This window comes from Pan paniscus, chromosome 6 (genome assembly GCF_029289425.2).
Source record: "Pan paniscus chromosome 6, NHGRI_mPanPan1-v2.0_pri, whole genome shotgun sequence".
NCBI classification, from domain to species: domain Eukaryota; kingdom Metazoa; phylum Chordata; class Mammalia; order Primates; family Hominidae; genus Pan; species Pan paniscus.
This window is the reverse complement of record NC_073255.2, coordinates 82931556-82950988: the sequence shown is the minus strand read 5'-3', so window position 1 is coordinate 82950988 and position 19433 is coordinate 82931556. Positions and strand designations below refer to the sequence as shown.

The 19433-nt window shown below is 35.4% G+C and overlaps 1 protein-coding gene across 10 annotated transcripts in view; it reads left to right on the top strand.

Moving 5' to 3' along the window:
* The window catches only part of LOC134730681 (ras GTPase-activating protein 4-like), a 102123-nt gene that overhangs the window by 31519 nt on the left and 51171 nt on the right, over positions 1 to 19433 (top strand). For 4 of the 10 annotated variants that reach the window (XR_010112597.1, XR_010112600.1, XR_010112599.1 and 1 more), the window contains 2 exons: positions 248 to 331; positions 17978 to 18160. Coding sequence is in view for 5 of the 10 variants with exons in the window: in XM_063605795.1 (XP_063461865.1) it covers positions 248 to 319 (72 nt within the window). In the remaining 5 variants the exon portion in view is untranslated. The remainder of the gene's footprint in view (positions 1 to 247; positions 332 to 17977; positions 18161 to 19433) is intronic. The other 6 variants (XM_063605795.1, XM_063605800.1, XM_063605799.1 and 3 more) reach the window with 3 other exon arrangements.

Below are 19433 nucleotides of genomic sequence, written 5' to 3'. Positions count from 1 at the left end.
AACTAGGAAAAGTAATTTTAAAATGTGCACTCCTGTGGGACAAAAGGTAATGAGATTTCCTGTGATAGATTGTATTATTGCTAACAAAATAAAGTTTGCTATCCCTCCCTGGGAATATTATACATTTCATTTCCATTTATGTCAGGCTAGGCCACAAAACTTACTTTGCCCAGTGAAAGGTTAGAACCTGAGAAGATGTAAGAACCAATGCATGGTTAACCAAAAATTTTTTCCTTTTCCTGTTAAGATGACAAGCAATAGTAGCCAGAATCCTGGAGTGAATAGACATGGAGAAGAGCTGCCTTTTCTTCTCAACTGACAAGTCATGTAGGTAAGAAATTAACCTACTTTTGTTGTAAGCCAATACAATTTTGGGATTGTTACTGCAGCCTAACCTACCCTTTACTTACTGATAGACTTTCTACAAGGTGCAACAGATTTCATCCCTGTTTTTTAAAGCAGTAACTAGATGACTCAATGTTCTAAATACTACATAAGGGGCTTTTTTGAAGGGCTCCCTTGGTTAAACAGTTAATAATATCCCCACTCTACAAGAGTACAGTCAATGGTTTCTTCAGTCAGGGCTAGAAAATCTTGGCTACAATGAGTAAATAAGGTCTGTCCTGTCCATGTGACAATGTACAATTGTGACAATAAAGAAAACAATACACACTAGAGAATGAAAAATGCATACAGCTAAATGATCAAGGTATCTAAAACATAATCATATAAACTAGAATATGATGTAGCGAGGTTCAGATATTAATTTTTTATTTTCCTCACTCAACAGTTTTGATGTTTTTTGTTTGGTTAGCTTTTTGTTTGTTGCTACAGCTTGGGTCTCTTCCAGTCTTTCATTGTTCAGGTTCTATGGATATTCTTCATGATGATGTGTACTATTTTTTTGCATAAGTTTCTATTCCAATATATAACTTTTTTCTTTGCAGAAAATTCTGCATCTTTCCATTTAGAATTGCTCAAAGTGAACTTTAAATTTAATCATTATCATCTATATTGAAGGTAGTTTTCTTTTCAAATGGTCTTAAAATTACCAGATGCTAGTTCTTGTCACTAAGAAATAGCTTCTCTTGTCATGAAGTGAAGCTCTGCTTAATAATAAAAGTGATGATGATAACAATGATGATAATGACTGTCATTTATTTTGACCCACCAAGTCTCAGGAAGTAGAAAATATTTAGTATTTTATAAAAATTATCTCATTTAGGCCTCACAAAATCCATACAAAATAGTTGCTATTTTCACTTTAAATTTAAGTAAGCTGACAAAATTTGCTTGCCTAGTGTCCCAAAACAAGTTTCAAAGTCCCTTGTTCTGCTAAGCTACATTATCTTCTTACACTATTCTGTGCATCTGTCAGTCATCTGTCTCTCTATTGCATCCTGTGCTCTAGATGGGAAATCTCTAATGAGAATGCTTCTTTAAAGCAAAATGTAATTATTGTTTGGCATCTGAGTGGAAAAAGATTACTTCTATTGGGTAGTAATATGCTCATCATGGCATTTCTTAGATAAGACCGTTAAACACCTTCCTGATTATATCAACCTTAATTTTATTATGCCATGCCCAGTATAATACAAGAGGAACTAATACTCATCAGCAGGCTTACAGAAATGATGAAGGAGCGGGAATAAAGCCAGCCAGTGTTAAGGTCCGGCCTCCAGGGAGAGGTAGCAACTCAGCTCTATTTTAGTCAGCTGTTTTTAATAGGATTATTTCTGAGGAGTTGGGTAGAGGATCTCTAAGCAAAGTGAGATGAGTAATAGAACAATGCTTCTAACACCATTAAACTGGGTTGAAGGAAATCCCAAGCTATTGGGTAAGTGTTATGCAGATCAGGGTCTAATTTGTTGAGAAAGGGGGAAAAATATATGCCAGAATAGGTGAGGCTCCAACCAAAAGAATAGAGCAGAGCCTCAAGGGCAGCAGCGTAAATCAATCATCACTTAGTAAACTAAACATAGGGTTATTGGTGACAAAGCTCAATAGACACATGAAAGCCACATGACCCACACTCTGTGCATCCACTAGGATTAGAACTATTAGACTAACTTCAGGTCATGAATGACTCCTGAAATCATTGGTTGGCAGAGATTCAAGGTTTATGGTGAGATGCAACTGTAGGATAAAGATTTTGGTTAGAAAGCCCAGATCTGCCTTTCACACACTGTGATCATGGGCAAGTTACTTAATTACTCTAGGCCTCAATTTCCTCAATTGCAAAATGGTGATAATAGTAGCACACACCTCAAGAATTTCTTCTTTTTATTATTGTATAATAAACTGTTTGCTATTGAGTAAAGAAAAAAATACTAATGGATGAGCAATTGGTTCAAATTACTTGTACTAACCCTTTAAACATTAAGAAGCTCTGTAGAAGTTAAATTACTAGAGGGCATTTCCTGGAAATACAATGAGCTCAGAGGAATTAGAATTCTTTTTCTAATCCTCTATTCCCACCATCACCACTACAGTTAAGTCCAATATTACCATCTGTCAATTGGATATATTTACATTCATAGTGTGCCTTGAATAACCTTACTCTCATACTTGCATCTCCTTTCACTGGTCTAATATAGTTCACAGGAACACATGCTCATATGCATCGAAGTTCAGAACCACTATTTCTTCCACTTCTATGTCTAATTTATTTCCAAGTCTTACTCATTCTACCTCTATAATATTTCTCCTATCTTTCTTTTGTTCATTTAACCATTGGACCCCCTAATTACCATTTGGGTAGTGTGTTATAACATGTGATTTGTTTGACTTCTTTTTCTCTAAATTACTTCCCTATGATCCAACCTGTGTGCCATCTTTATCTTATGAAAGCACATATAATCAAGCATTTCCCTTACCTAAACATTATCAATGGTTCTTCATTTCCTGTTGAATAAAGTATGTATGCTACCCTGGCATTCATGGTCTTTCTTAAATTGGCCTCAATACACGGTTCATTGTAATCTTATTCTTATTACTCTCTTTCTTGCATTTTATTTCTGGGCTAACTATTCTATGTATTTTGAACACAGTTTCTCGTGCTTTTCTACCTTTGACTTTATTCATGCTGTTTTTTTCTGTCACCCAATGTGAAATATGCATAAAATCATATTCATTCTTTAAAATTCAATTGAAATACTTTTATTACTGTATTTCTTAATGGCCCTCATTGCTTTTACTTTGAATTACAGCTGAGTATGTTGTATAGATTGAATTGTGTCCCGATCTATTTCCCCAATTCATGTGTTGAAGCCCTAGCCCCCAGTGTGACTGTATCTGGAGATAGGGTCTTTAGGAGATAATTTAGATCAAATGAGAAATGAGATTATCTGGTAGGACTGTGGCCTTATAAGACGGGAAAGATCTCTCTCTCTCTCGATCTCTCTCTCTCTGCCATATGAAAACATGGTAAGAAGGCAGCTGTCTGCTAGCCAAGGAGAGAGCCCTCACCAGAAACTGAATCCTACCAGAATCATTAACTTGGATTTTCCAGCCTCCACACTGTGAGAAAATGAATTTTGTTGTTTAAACCACCCAGCATATGGTATTTTGTTATGGCAGCCCAAGCAGACTCATACACATGTCCATGGCCTATTAACTTAAACTGTAAGCTCCTTAATGAGAATTCTTGCACCTTAATAACCTTTGTGTTTTTCAATTTGTGTATCATAATTTATTGTACAAAATTAGTGTTTGATAAATGTTAAATTAATAAAAAATGAATAAAGAAATACATAAATCCAGGACATGGAAAGTGAAATGCCTTCTGAAAGAAATGGGTAATTACGGGAAGAAATGTTTCAAGGACGATTTTTTTAGGCCACAGCTGCATATTGTTTTATTTACTGGCCTGAGTATTTATCACATAAGCTATTCTCCACATTTAGGAATAGTTTTAAATAATTATGTAAAAGCACACATTATTTTGTTTTTTATCAGATAGAAATCCTTTCCTTTTCAGACACCCACACACTGAGGATGAAAACTCTTATAAAACTGAAGATCAAAACTTCAACAATTTCAGAGGAAATTGAAAACTTTTCAGAGAAAAAAGTGCAGTTTCTCTGCAGCTAAATTTTTGCCAAGTATATATCAGTATTTGTGATCTGGATAGTTGGAGTGTTTTTGTTTAGAAAACACTGAAGATATTATGAATTTAGTAATGAGTAGGAAGGAAGTGTGTTGAATTAGCATATGCATGCTAACATCTGCTGGAGAGAGTACTGAGGATGCTCAAAATATCATACCCTTACAAGGGTGAAGGAAACGAAAGGAAATGAAAGAAAATGGAGATGTAGGAAAAGGAGAAATGCAATCTTTGAACCAATCATCTATAGCTTTTTGAAACAAAGTTCTGTATTCTCAGTTCTCTACAGAGCTAACCTCACAACTTGAATTCAACAAATCATGAATAACAATAATTCTAATACTATAGTTTGTTATTATGTAGTTTGTCTTCAAGATATAGTCAACCTAAACCCAATAATTAGGGGAATATCAGCAGCTTTATATTTAAGTATTTCCATATTTAAAGAACACAAATGCCATGGCTAAGGTAATCATTCCTAACCATTACCATCACCGTTTATCTTAAAGAGAAGAAAGACCCGTCTTAGTTTGTGCTGCTGTAACAGAATATCACCAGCTAGGTAATTTATAGAGATCAGAAATTTATTTCTCACAGTTCTGGAGGCTGGGAAGTCCAAGATCAGGGCACTGGCATTTGTATCTGGTGAGGGTCCCATTCCCTCTTTCCAAGATGGTGCCTTGTGACTGTGTCCTGCAGTGGAGACAAACGCTGTGTCCTTACATGGTGGAAGATGAAAGGGCAAGAGAGAGGGGGCAGACTTTCTCTGAATTCTCATTTATAAGGACACTAATGATTTCATGGGGGCTCTCAATCACTTCCCCAAAGGTTAGACCTCTTAATACCACCACAATGAGGATTGACTTTCAACAAGAATTTTGAAGACACAAATTCAAACCATAGCAAGTCCTTTGTAATTTCACACAATATAAGAATCTTAGACATGGTGCAATAGGACAAAGAAAGCTATTGGTTCTGCTACCTTTTGACACATTAGGAAAAAGTGTATTGTTATTTGAGTGTTACATTTAAATGACTACTACTGAGAAGTGCTCTTTCACAGCCTCATTTATTTATGACACAATTACTTATTAAGCATTTCCAATATGTGGGGCATAAGACAGCAGACAAGACAGGTAAGCTTCTTACCTTCATGCAGCTTACATTTAAATAAGAAAAAGAGAAAGGAAGGGAGAAAGAGAGGAGATACTTAGAGATTTTGATACATACTGTCAAGCAAATCAACAGTGAATGTGACAGAGTGTTATTGTGATGGTTGAGAGCCAAGGTTCTACTATAGAAAGAATGGTCAGAGAAGTCACGGGTATCATTTGGGACCTGAAGTGTGAGAAGTGGCCAGCCAGGCCTAGAGCAAGAGTAGGGGAAAAAACATTGCAGACAGAGAGAAACAAATTAGAGACTCTGTAAAAGGAAATATGCTGGAATGTATGACATGAAAGGAGGCCAGTGTGGCTGTACCCTGCAGAAAAAGGCTGATAGTGACATGAGACAGAGCTGGAGAGGTAGGCAGGAGGTAGCATGTGTAAGACCTTACAGGTCCAAGAGTTAGGTTGATTTTTTTCCTGAGTTCAATGGAAAACGATGTAACTACCTCAAGCAAGGTAGCAATCATTATAACCACTCTAGTTGCTGTGAAGAGAATGGAATAGAAGTAGAAAAGAGTGAACATATGAATATAGAGAGGCTTTTGCAGTAACTCAGCAGCAAGATGATGAGGGTTTAGGACTGAAGGTAAACATGGAGAAAATGAAAGGATTTAAGACATTTTATAGATCTACAAGTAACAGCAATTGTTGATGGATTATATAGAGCTGGGAGGTGAAGAAGAGATAGAAATTAAGCATATCTCTTAGGTTTTTAGTTGGAAGAATTAGGTGTATGATGGCCCCACTTTCTGAGATGGAAAAGACTAGGGATTAATTTTTATTGTCCTCCTAAATATGTGAAGCTTAATATCTGTTAGCCAATGAGACATAAAGTCAGTAAGAAAATTAAGCTTTTGGTGCTACAAAACTCAAACTTAGAAGACAGATACAGGCTCAAGATACAAATTCAGAATTTTCTTAGATGGTTCTTCCATTTAATGACAGAATAGAGGCAGAAATGCTTGTCAAAAGCATTGAGGATGGTCAGTAAAGTAAAAATTCAAGAAAACCAAGGAATTATGGATTCCATAATTCCAAAAAGAGAACATTGAGAGTAGCATGTGGTCCAGTATGTCAACAATTGCCAAAAGTAGCATGCAATACAACAAAGAGGTTTCTATCAAATTGTAATTTATTTTGATTAGCCAGCATAATTGGAATATAAGTTCTTAATCAACACTTGGTTTTCTAGGATATCTGACTTTTTAAAATCCAATTCAAAATGATAGAATGCTGCAATTCTTATGAATTCATTTGTTCATTTGATCAATAACAGGTGTTACACTCTTTGCTAGACACTGTTGGAAATACTTTATCATCTCCTAATCTCTTATTGCAACCAAAATTTTATCTCTATAATTTAAGACCAATCTGTTTTAGAATAGTTTAATTTCAACTTATGTCATAAATTCTAGACCAATTACTTTTTAGTTCCCAATTCCATTTAAATTTCCTTTTGCAATGATAACAATTATCCCGGCCACCTACCATTTCCCAAGAATGTAGCATTTCATAAACTTCTATTTCTCCTACCATTGATATGGCCATGAAATCACATTTGGACTGGAACAGACTTAGGAAAATAGAATCATTAAATTAGAGCTTAATGAAAGTCAGGCTATTTTTTCTCACCTAAACAGGTAATGGAAAGGAGCTTCTCTGAAAGAAGAAAAAGACAGGTGATCATATGAAAACATAAAACAACCAAAAACAACAACAACAACAAAAAACTAATGACTTGATTAGGCATGTTATTCTAATTTTTTTTTAGTGGTTTCATTTTTCAATCATTTTTTCATGGAGATTAGGAGATTGCACTAAGGCCACTGCAGAAAAACAACAGTAGAATCTCCTATAATGTCATTGAGCCAAACGTCTCATATTATGAGTTTTGGCACAAGCCATCACTTTGAAAGTGCAGACCTGTTTCTATGTGTATCAGGCAAATCCACACTGCATTCTTTATAAGGCATCGTCTTTATTAGTGCTTGGTCTTTTACATTATACATGGTCCACCTATTGGCACAGCTTTTCAAGGATTTTATTAAGTGCAATTCTACATGTTATTTGCAAGCATGGTGTTTATTAGTGCCATAATTATCCATCCAGACCCAAATTATAGAAATTGGAAATTTTAAAGTTCTGCGTTTTACACATTATGAAAAGAAAAGAAAAAAAAGATCCTCTGGTGGCCTGTTCGTGAAAATGTTATGCATATGATATAATGATCTTTAGTTCAAAAATACTTACTGTGCAGATCTTAATAGAAAATCTAGAGTTTTACCTTCATGGTGATATTTGTCACTTAACGGGGTGAGAAAGATAATATGAAAGCATTCTCACATGGGGGTCATAGTAAAATAACTGAAGGAGATACAGAAGAGGCCAATAAAAGCAAAAAATCCCATATGATGAACGGTTCAGATGTGTCAGTGGGAAAGAATAAGTTCTTTAAATACTTATGTCAGTATTGTTGTTGCTATTTTGTTATTAATATTAATAAATATTACTATTTTATTTTAATAATTAATATTAAATTTTTAAATAATTTTAAAATTTTAAATTATTTAAATTTAATTTAAATTATTTAAAATAATTTTATTTAAATTTTATTTTATTAAAATTTTATTTAAATTTTAAAAATAATTTAAATATTTAAATTAATTTTATTTAAATAATTAAATTAATATTTAACTAATATTAAATTTAAAATTAATATTAAATTAATATTAAATTTAAGTTGAGGCTGCTTTTGGAAATCAATAACTTGATTTTCATTATCATTTTAAAGAACATAAGGCCATTTATTGATTTAAGGTGACTTGATTTAAGTTTGGGCCTTCCTTCCTTGCCCCTTTAGCCTTGATGTGTGATACCAGGATAAATAGGATTACATAGCATTGCCTCGAAGTAAAAAGAACAGGTGGAGGCTGTGGTTGTATTTTTTTCTTTTTTACCCCAAGAGCAGTTTGCACTTCTGCTTGTTAGCAAATTACAGCCTCTTGTATTCACTTTCCAAAATAGAAATGGAAAACTGAGATAAAAAGAATAACAACAAAACACATAATACCGCTATTACCTACACCAACACAAGCTTACTTTCTATCATCTATTGACTGTTTTCAAAGAGAAAGATGAAAATCCCACCACGTTAATGTGTGAGGATCCACCTCAGTGGTTTAGGGTGAGAACTAGAGATCTTAAAATCTTTCATTTTTGTCTTTGTAAATAATTCTGTTATTAATAAAACAAATTATTTTTTATGTTGTTTGCTCTACTGCCATTTTATGGGCACTATTGCTTGTTTCTGGGCAGACGTTTAGTTGATTGTCTTAAAAACAGTGGGCTAGAGCAGTAGTTTCTAAATTTTAATGTGCATATGAATCACTTGGGAATATTGTTAAAATGTAGATTCCAATTTGATTGGTGTAGGGTGGAGCCTGAGATTCTGTGCTTCTAACAAGTCCCAAGGTAGTAAGATACTGCTGGTCCACGGACCACACTTTGAGTAGCAAGGGGTTGGAAAACTGGAGGGAGACACCTCTGACTTATCTTTCTGAGCAAGTCACATACATAGTGTATCCATAGAAAGGAAGTTTTAAAATTCCTTTTTTTAGGTTTAAATGTAACGGAACTTATTCTGTGGTTTTATCTGGATTAGTCAAAAACTTTATTGAGAAGTGTAGGTTCCAGAATATGACACATGGAGTGGACTAACACGATTATTCCTTTTCATTGTATAAATTTTATATTGCCAAGAATAATCACAAGTTTGTAGTTGTTCCTAGAATACATTTATTTTTAAATGTAGGAAAGCTTTTGGCTATGTCTGTGCCTAAATTGCTCTAATTTGTGGTGTCTTTCTTAACCAATAGCGTTCCTCTTATAAGACGTGTATTTTGAGGCTTCCCAAAGGATTAACCTGATCACATAACAAGAGTGTAAAAACTTGTGGTTGACCGCTGATCCTTTTAACATCGATCTAACTCCTTCGGCAAGTTAGAAGAAAAAGAAGTAATCCAGTGGTTTTCTACAAAAGTTGAATTAGTTGTAGCCCTATGGGGATCAGAATCATCTGGAGAACTTTTAAAAATTATACAATTCTCCCTCCCCAACTCACATGCCTTTTCAAATATTAAGATCTCATGGTGGGAACATGGCTATTTTAATTTGAAAAAAATGACCCAGGTGGTTCCAATTTGCCTCCTCCATCCCACCCAAATTAAGAACTGCTGAAATAAATTAGTGACATACTTTGAGTCTCACCTTTCATTCCGAATTTTAAAGTCAAAGCCATAAAATGTCTAAACTGTTTTGTGTACTTTTATTTTTTCAAACAGTTATATAATACCAAAGGTTCTGAGTTAAAATGTTCTCACAAGACCAAGGAGCTACAGCAAACTTACATGACAGCATATTCCATTGCACAGGCTAGGGGTTCTCAATCCTGGCTGTAACCTTGGAATAACATGGGAAATGTTTTAAAACACCAAAGCGTAAGCCCCACCCCAGACCAATTAAATCAAGCTCTGTAGGCATGGAGTCTGGCATCATTATTTTTAAAGCTCCCCAGGTAATTCTTGTGTGCAGTCAGAGCTGAGAAGCATTATGGGCCAAAGACCCAGAAACCCTTTGTCTATAGAGCAATCTAGAGTAAGTTCTTTTTATATTAAGTAAAATATTGAGTTTCAGAGTATGCAATCAATGACAGGAACTTCCATTCTTCTCATGGAATTATTCAAGACTTTTTTTATTCCTGAGTACATAGGATCCTTTGGAATACTAAGAAATAGATCATCACACATTTGACCTTTTCTGAAAATAAGCGGCAATTATAATATGAAGCAATATGTCTTCACTAATCTCAATATATGTCTCAAGGTATGTAGAAGTGAATGAATTCAGTTTAATAAATTTAGTGCTAATGGCATTTGAGTATATAGTATGTACATTATTAGGTCCTTTCACTTAAGGATCTGCACTTTTTTTGTTTGTTTAGTTTGCAATCCAATTGTATGTTTAAAAAAATAAACAAACCCCAAAAATATCTTACAGAGGAAATAAATCCCTTGAGGAGGGTGAAGAAATAACTTTGAGATCACCTTCCCATCCTTCCGATTTCTTCAATGAAAGCTTAAATGGATTTTCAAAAAATCAGGTATAGTTTACATGAAGTGAAATTCACCCTTTTCAGTGTGTAGTACTGAGAGATAATTCTCCATGGGTCACTCACATTTTTGCATTTGTTGTGAGCAGAGGCACTGGCTGTCCTTTCTTCTGGGCTATCTTTCAAGGATGTTTGTATAGCAAGTAGCCTTGGAAGATTGTTTCCCACTGAAACAAGAAAGCATTTTATGAGTCACCAGGTAAAGTTTCCTGAGACTATATGGGCAGATTCTTTTGTTTTGTTTTGTTTTGTTTTGTTTTGTTTTGTTTTGTTTTGTTTGAGATGAAGTCTCACTCTGTCCTCCAGGCTGGAGTGCAGTGGCACGATCTCAGCTCACTGCAACCTCCATATATGGGCAGATTCTTAATGTCAGTTTCCTAGCAGTCAAAGAAAAAAATATTGCTTCAGCTTTCTACCACCAAAATGAGGCCCAACACCTTACTGAACTGCTTGACTATTCGGGACAGTGTATTTCTACCTGGGGCATTCTACTGGGTCTGTTATATTGGCTAAGCCACAAATCAGCATGTTTTGTGTGTGAGGTCCAAATTAATAGATTGTCTAGGAAGTTGTGGCACACTCTACATTTGGGGCCCCACACTCCTAAAAAATAATCCCTTAAGAACAATCATATTAGTAAATTCAAAGTATATTCTGGAACCCTCATTTCTCAATGAAGATTTTTACTAACCCAAATAAAACCACAAAATAAGTTCATTTACATTTAAAGTCTCTGTGACTTGGCTTTGCCAAGTATCCTATCAGAGGAAAGTAACCTCTATTTAGGGGAGCTTCTTATGGTTTGGACTCATTGCTTCTGTGACACAGCTACCACCCTTTCTGAGAAGCAAGTATTGGCTTCCTCCTGGGGTCTTGCCAAAACCGAACTCCCGGCCCATGGACGACTTGTAACGCTACTGCTGAGCGTTTCCATTTGAGTGTATGTCAACTCAGACTCAATAACTACCAGGATGGGAAGTTACTGAGTTACCAACCAGCCTTGCTTGTCCAATGCCAATGATATTTTTAACAACATCCCTGACCTCAGAGGTATCTTGGCTTTACAAGAATAGCTGACAGTTATCCCTCTGTGGGAAGCTTTATCTCCACTCTTTCTATGTACAGAAAAGCTGGCTCCAAGGGGTCCTTGATTCACAGATGTTCCCTAAAAGCTTTGACTGGGTTCATTGACAGTTTAGCTAAGCTGAGGCTTAATGTTGTCCATTGGACTACCACAGCCATTTAACCTCAGTATCTGCAATGCAGAATGAAAAATGGATGGGGTCGGTCCATTCAGAGCACAAAACTCAATGCTCTTCTCACAGCTCTGGCTACTACTCCTTTGATGAAATGCTATATTTTTACTGACTTATTGCCAATGGACTAACAATTGTAGAAAACCACAAACTGGCAAATTGAAGATATCCCTTTTTGGAGCTGTGAATGACGGATACAAATCATGGCAAGGGAGCAATTTGTCACTCATGTAGATGTCCATGATAAAATCTCATTCTCTGAGAAGACTGAATAGAATCAAACCTGAACACTCCCAATTGCCATCGTTATTGCCCAGATCCATCATGCTACTAGACACAGCACCATACCCATTATTATAGACTGGGAACAAAGTAAGGGACTCTATCTCTCTGATGCAGAAGTTATGAATGCATGTCAGAAGTTGTGAATCCTGCTAAAGTTGACCAGTGTTTTAGTAGTGAAGGAGGCCACAACACATGAGTCATTGCTTTTATTCATTCCTGGAAAAATGACTAAGTTGAAACTTTTACTAACTGTTCTGGGCTAAAGTGCTGCCTCACTGCTGTCAGTGCCTTTTCAGGTCACAGTGTTGCTCTTCCAGTCCAATCAGCCAACTCTGGCCGCACTACCATGGTTCTTGATCCTAATCTGTGTCATGTTTTCAGCTTTCTGATGTTACAGAGCTGCTGGTCAAGGTATTCAATGGGCTCCCATGCTCTGTAACATCCACAGGCACCTGGTCAGTTTGAGCATTGAAAGGATCTCCTCAAAAATCAACATAGGAAAATTTCCAGCTCTACTCTTCTAACCTCTTCCTTAGTAAGGCAGTTTGGTCACTGGATTTGGCTGTCTCTGAAAGAGAGCATTCCCTTTGGCTGCTTCCTGGGTAATAATCAAGATGAAAGGTGGGGGAACTATATAGACCATTTAGGATTCTGCCTTGACCATTCCTAGGCATGATTCTTCTTTCATTCCCTTGATTTAGAATGAAGGGTTTAGAAAGCCTGGTTCTTAACTCTCTTGGTGGCAGCCTAGTGAAAAGATGGTCTAGGTAATTCAAATTTAATTTTGGATCAGTTACTTAGATTCTCTTGATTGATTGACATGATCCTGTATCAGAAGGATAATAACAACATTGCTGATGACCTTTCTCTCCAAGTCCCCTTACAGCAGCCCAAATATACCAAAAGTGGGGGACATAATGGGTCTTTCTCATTTTTATAAAATTGTCCTGCCTCATTTACACATAAGCTTTCTGAAAAAAAGGTCTGCATGAAAGTACAAGACGATTGCCTAAAGACACAATGATGACTGCAGGAATAGGAAACACCAATTTTTGTGTAGTGGAGGGAAAGCCAAACCTTGGCACCTGCTATGGTTTGAATGTCTTTCCCAAAACTCATGTTGAGATTTAGTTGCCATTGTAACACTATTAAGTTGAGTGGTGATTATGTTATAAAGTCTGTGCCTTCATGAATGGATTAATGGATTAATGCTGTTACTTTGGAAGTGAGTTATCACAAGACTAGGTCTATTATAAAAGGTAGTTCCACCCTCTTTCTTTCTCTCTGTCTTGTTTACTCACTTGCCCTTCTGCCTTCTGCCTTCTGCCATGGAATAACACAGCATGAAGGCCCTCACAAGAAGCCTAGTCTCCAGAACCATGAGCCAAATAAATCTCTTTTCTTTGTAAGTTACCCAGTTTTGATATTCTGTTATGACAACAGAAAATAAGACAGCACCTATGGAAAGAATGCCTCAGACTCAAAGAGTTATGGGAGAAGAAGCTATATTAATGATTTTTTTCCAAACATAAGGACTAGCTTCAATTATTCACACTGAACTGCAAATACTAAAGCTTACTAGCCAGCCAGTAATGAGGCTAACTTGGAGGCAATGCCAACCCATGCCTTCTATATTAGTCACGGTTCTCTAGAGGGACAGAACTAATGTATGTATGTGTATCTATATAGATAGATAGATGATAGATATAGATATAAATATATAGATATATATAAAGATATATATCTTTATATATATACAAAGATATATATCTATATATTTATAAATTGGAGTTTATTAACTAGTATTAACTCACACAATCACAAGATCCCATAATAGGCCATCTCCAAGCTGAGGAGCAAGGAAGCCAGTCCAAGTTCCACAGCTGAAGAACTTGGAGTCTGATGTTTGAGGGCAGGAAGCATCCAGCATGGGAGAAAAATGTAGGCTGGGAGGCTAAGCCAGTCTAGCCTTTTCATGTTTTTCTGCCTGTTTTATATTCGCTGGCAGCTGATTAGATGATGCCCACGCAGATAAAGGGTGGGTCTGCCTTCCCCAGCCCACTGACTCAAATGTTGATTTCCTTTGGCAACACCCTCACAGACAAATATGATATTTGATAAGTTCAAAATTATAAATTAACCTATCAACACAACAGCAAATATCTAGTTATCTAAATACAGTAAGTATTTTATTGGAAAGATTAAATGGGCATAGTAGACAATCAATTAAAATCACCAGATTTAGCAAATAAAAATATATGATGCTGTGTTTAGTTTGAATTTCAGATAAATAACAAATATTGTTTTTAGTATAAGTATGCCCAAAATATGTCATGAGACATACTCATATTAAATAACTTATTTGTGGGTTACCTGACATTCCAATTTAACACAGCATTCTGTATTTTATCTGGTAACATTACACTCAATTAATGTTCTTTATAATCCCTACAATTGTTCTCAGTTGTAATCTTTAAAAACCTTAGGTATTTCCTCACCCCCTATTTCATGCCAAAGGAATAGCACAAATCCAAGTGAACCTCCTTAGCAACTTGGGGAATCTGCAACCACCAACGCCCTGGAATTAGTCCTACCCACCTGGGATATCCTAAAACTAAAGCCAAGCCAAGGTGAAGGGATTGTTTTGTGGTTATGTGTTCATAACAATTTTAATCAGCAGCTACATTCCTTGTGAGGCCTTGGAACAATCTTTTGACCTTAGTGGAAACAAAAATTTTCCCTTTCAAATTTATTGCCACTTAAGACCCACACTTTGCTCTAAAGGGACTGCCCAATACCTGGCATTGCTACCCTATAGTCAATAAAACCAAGATCAAGGTCATCAGCTCATGTTTCTTTTGCTCCATAGTGAATCTCTGAATCAGTGGCTCTCAAATTTAGCTGCATCAGAATCACCTGGAGCACTTGATAAACACAGAGTGCTGGGCCCCACCCCCATGTTTTGATTCAGTAGGTCTGGGGAAAGGCTCAAAGTTCTCTGATGACACTGACACTGCGGGTCTGGGGACCACATTTTGAGAATTACTGCTCTAATTTAGAATTTCTAAAAGGAACAACATTACAGTTGATTAACTGAGTGTGCTATTCATTTGGTATCTCTCAAAAGTGAGAAAGTGTTGGAGACAGATTAAGTTTATAATATTGATCACATGACATTTTAGTCTTTAAATTCTTTCTGAATCATTAAAGCGAGATTGCACTATGTGAAGTCTAAAGCTTAAAGTTTTTCCTGTTGTAATGTTTTGAAAATTGGTAATATATGTTGTTATACGTATGATACCTCTCATGTCTAAAAATGCCAAATAATAAGGACATGCTATATTTTATGAAGCTAATTTTAAGAACATATTCCCAGTACACATAAACTTATATTTAGATGTAGACTATTAGCATTTTTAAAAATACACAAGAATAAAGAACAAAATCCTTCAAGTACAGTACAAGTTTTTTTGTACTTACAGTACTATTGAAGGAAGGCAGATGGGAAGAGGACAACATTCAATGAGTAAAATTACAAGCAATTCAGTTTTTGTTATTTCTCTAAATAACATACTTCCTCTTAGGCATTGAAGATATTTTAATAACTTTAACTTCGCTTTTTCTGTGAAGTGGCTAATCAGCAAGCACTTCCAAGTGTAATTTAATGAAACGTGAAAAAGTAGTTAAAGAATTTATTAAGCCTAGTATATTAAAATCTTCAAAAAAAATTCTATGTTGGACCAGCTGGCTCAAATAAGTAAAGCTAACACATCAATTTCAGCAAATACATATCAATGAATTTTGAAATTAGAATATAAAAATGTCAGCACTTAAAAATTTTAATCACTGTCACCTGCAACTCAAATTGACAGAGTGGATAGCAGCAAGGAATTAAGCATAGAGATTATTTTTACAGAATATAAAAAAAAAGAGAACCCCTGTAAGCACTTAGAGTTTGTACCATCTCTTAAGATGCTGTTGCTGTACCCTTCAGCACATTATCTAATGATACACCAACTGACGTACAGAAAATTACATTAAGAAGGCTGGCATGTTTTAGAAGAAGCCTGTATATAACAATCAGTCCTCAGATCTCAAACCAAAATGAAGCTTTAAAAATAGTGGGTAATGTACAAACTTCTTAATAAGGCTTTACATTCTGGGAAGTACTAAGTAAGTGTATCCTCATCTTTCATTAGCAATACTTATCATTAGATCAAAGAATAGGCATTATTAATTTATCAATAAATATAACAAGTATTTATGAAGCTCCTACTATGTTTCAGGTCTTATTCTAGGTAGTTGGCATATTTAATCTCACTTTTTCCTCAAACAATATAAAATAAATCAAGGCAAGATTTTCAGATATGTGCAAGGTAGAAGCACTCTTGGCCATGCACTTGAATTTATAACCACTCCTTTCTAACCTCTATCAATATATATAGATTTATCACATAACTGATTTAAAAAAATGCAGAACAACCACAGAATATGCAATCTATTTCCACAACTCACCTACACCACAATACCAATTGGTTAATCCTATTCCATCCTAAAGTTTAAACAAAGAGACATATAATGATCCTATGTATTATTGTAATTCAGTTCTTCTCTTGGGATGCCAAAACAGTGAGGTGAGACAAGGTCTATGCTTTTCCTTCTGACCTCTCAATTCTCCACCACCTCCAAAGGCCTACCCAAATCAGTGATGTCCAACTTTGTATTTTTTCTCTTTTATGTTAGTGTGCCATTTTAGTGAGAACAGAAGAAAAGCCAGAAGTTGAGCCTGCTTTGGATTCACTTTTAGAATGATTTTTTATCTAAGAAAAAGCATGTCTGCACAAATGGATGACTTGCTCATAGGAATTGTATATTGCAGTGTAGGGCTATAATCTTGGAGCAATATTAATTTGTAAACATTGTCTTTGGCACATATATTTGCCTTTGTGGGGTAAAGTTGATGACTTTAAGATAATATTGGAGTGTCCAAAGTTCTTTTAACCATATACCATTTTAATATCAATCTTTAAATGCCTTGCTAAAAACTGTACAAGAAAATTAAAATATCCCAAAGCTGTCTTGGATTGCATCCAAAAATGGGTTAGCTACCTTAGACATGAAAATATGTAACTGTCACATAATCACATATGTTGGAGAGTAAGGACAAAACTATTACATGACATTCAATATTGTTATGTTGGGAAAAGCAGAAATAGAAGCTTCTCACAGGGTCTTTGGCTCTTTTACCATTAACTCTCACCTCATTACTTAGTGTTCATATTTAGCAATTAAAAGTTCTGATTTTCTGATTCCGAGATGAGAGTACCCTGGAACCAGAAAATAATGTAATCTGAAATACAAAATCTCACCAAAGAAAGTACAACTTTCCTAGATATAGATTATAAATATTTCCTTTTCTAACAAAGAATAACCATTTAAGCAAAATAGTAAAAACTTAAACTTTTTAAATATTAACATTTAAATTGATATTTCTTTAGGTACAATTGCACATTCAAATATTCTTATTTGTATTCAATTATCTCTGTCTATGTCTTTTGTTATTGCCCAATTTAAGCAATATACTTCTCTTTAATTGATACTCCATCTTATCTTGCAACCTAGTTTTTCCGTCCTTTCACATTAGGGTATTTTTACTTTAAAAACTCAAATATTTGCTGTACTTGAATTTAGAAAATTATTTCAGCAACTACTCCTTAAATAGCTTAAGTAATTATCACTAGATCTTACCTTCATCTTTTCCATGAGAGAGAAGAGAGTATATACTTAAAAAAAAATGAGTGTCAGTTCTCAAATTTGGCAAGTAATTCTAGTCTTCATGCTTATCCTATTACTTGCAAGCCAGTCAAAAGGAAGTGCAGTAGATGAAATAAGGAGAAATTCATGGGGCCTAAATGACTGACATTTACCAAGCATCTTACCAAATGTAACTTCAACAACTCTCTACCAATACATAAGATTTACTTGTTTTCATTCACAGAGAGCTTGGACAAAAAGTTGAAACAAGTTCATATCCTAAGCATGATGAATAAGCCATGGCAGCTTACACAGACTTGAAGGCCAACCACCTATGGTCTAGCACAAAGGAGTTCAGCCTTTTTTGAAGTGGGTGGTTTGACCTCTCTTTATTGTGGAAGCAAAGCAAATGGCCCCAAACCATCTGGTAAGTGAAGCTGGAATACCTGCTATGGTAGGCACTATAGGGCTGTTTATATATAATCCAGACCTCCTCCTCCAGGCAAATAAGGGATTGTACTTCTCTTCCTTCTTTGAAATTAGGCATGGTCATGAGGTCTGCTCTGGCCAGTGAAAAAATGAGTAGGAGTGATGCCTGTCTCACCCAGGTGGAAGCCACAAGAGCCAATGTGTGATGCGCCATGCAACCTTCCACTTAGCACACAATTGCGGCAGTATGGATTGAGCTGAAGCATCTATGAGATGGCGGTCCCTTGGATTGCTATAATGAACAGAGTCCTATTGCTGACCTGTTTTGTTCACATAGACTGAGTAGAAAATCTATTTATTGTGTTAGATCATTGAGCTTTTGGAATTGTTACCACAGCAAAACGTAGCCTGCCCTGACAGATACACAAGCCACCCTCTATTTGGGAAAAGTCAAGTTAGGTCACTTAATAAATTTTCCATTTATCTTTGAAGCTCAACATATACCATAAAGTTGCACAGAAACATATTTGGCCCTGAGGAAACCATATAGTTGGTGACCTGAGTAACTGGGGGTGAATAGGGGGTAATTTTCCACTTAACTAATTTCATTTCAAAACAACACAACTCCTAATGCCTTAACCATAGCTTAGCAACCCAGCAACTTTTACAAATTACTGGTAAAAGAATTCTTTAGGAAATGATTTCTGAATATCCCTATGTCTCTTACACGGAGGAAGTTTACTTAACAAAATTTATACAAGAATTGTAAGTAGAGATTTAAATTACATTTCTTTTCACATAGAAAAAAAATCAGCTTCTTCTGTGGTTATCAAGACTGAGAAGCAGGGATTATAGATAAGAATGTTATATAACCAGAATGATGTTTTGATTTAGAAAAGAAAGAGAACACATTTTCCAGTGTCTGGCACAATTCAGTCCATTCATCGAGACCATGAAACACAGCTCAATCCTTCGACCTCAGTTTCTTCTTTATGAAAGGGGCAATGGTGCTCACTATAAGAGGGCTATAATGGTTCATTGCCATTATTATTGTTGTTGGCTGAGATACAGGTGTAAGAAAATATATCAGTCAAAGCTTTAAAATATGGGACTTGAATGCTTTGTGATTTAGATATTTTTCTTCCTATCTTTGTGTCAAACACTATCCACTGAAGTTTTGAATGTTTAACTTATGTGGTTGTTAAAATATTGAAGTCCAGCACAAGCAACTCTATTATAATGCAAATCCAGTTTCTATTATCATCTAATAA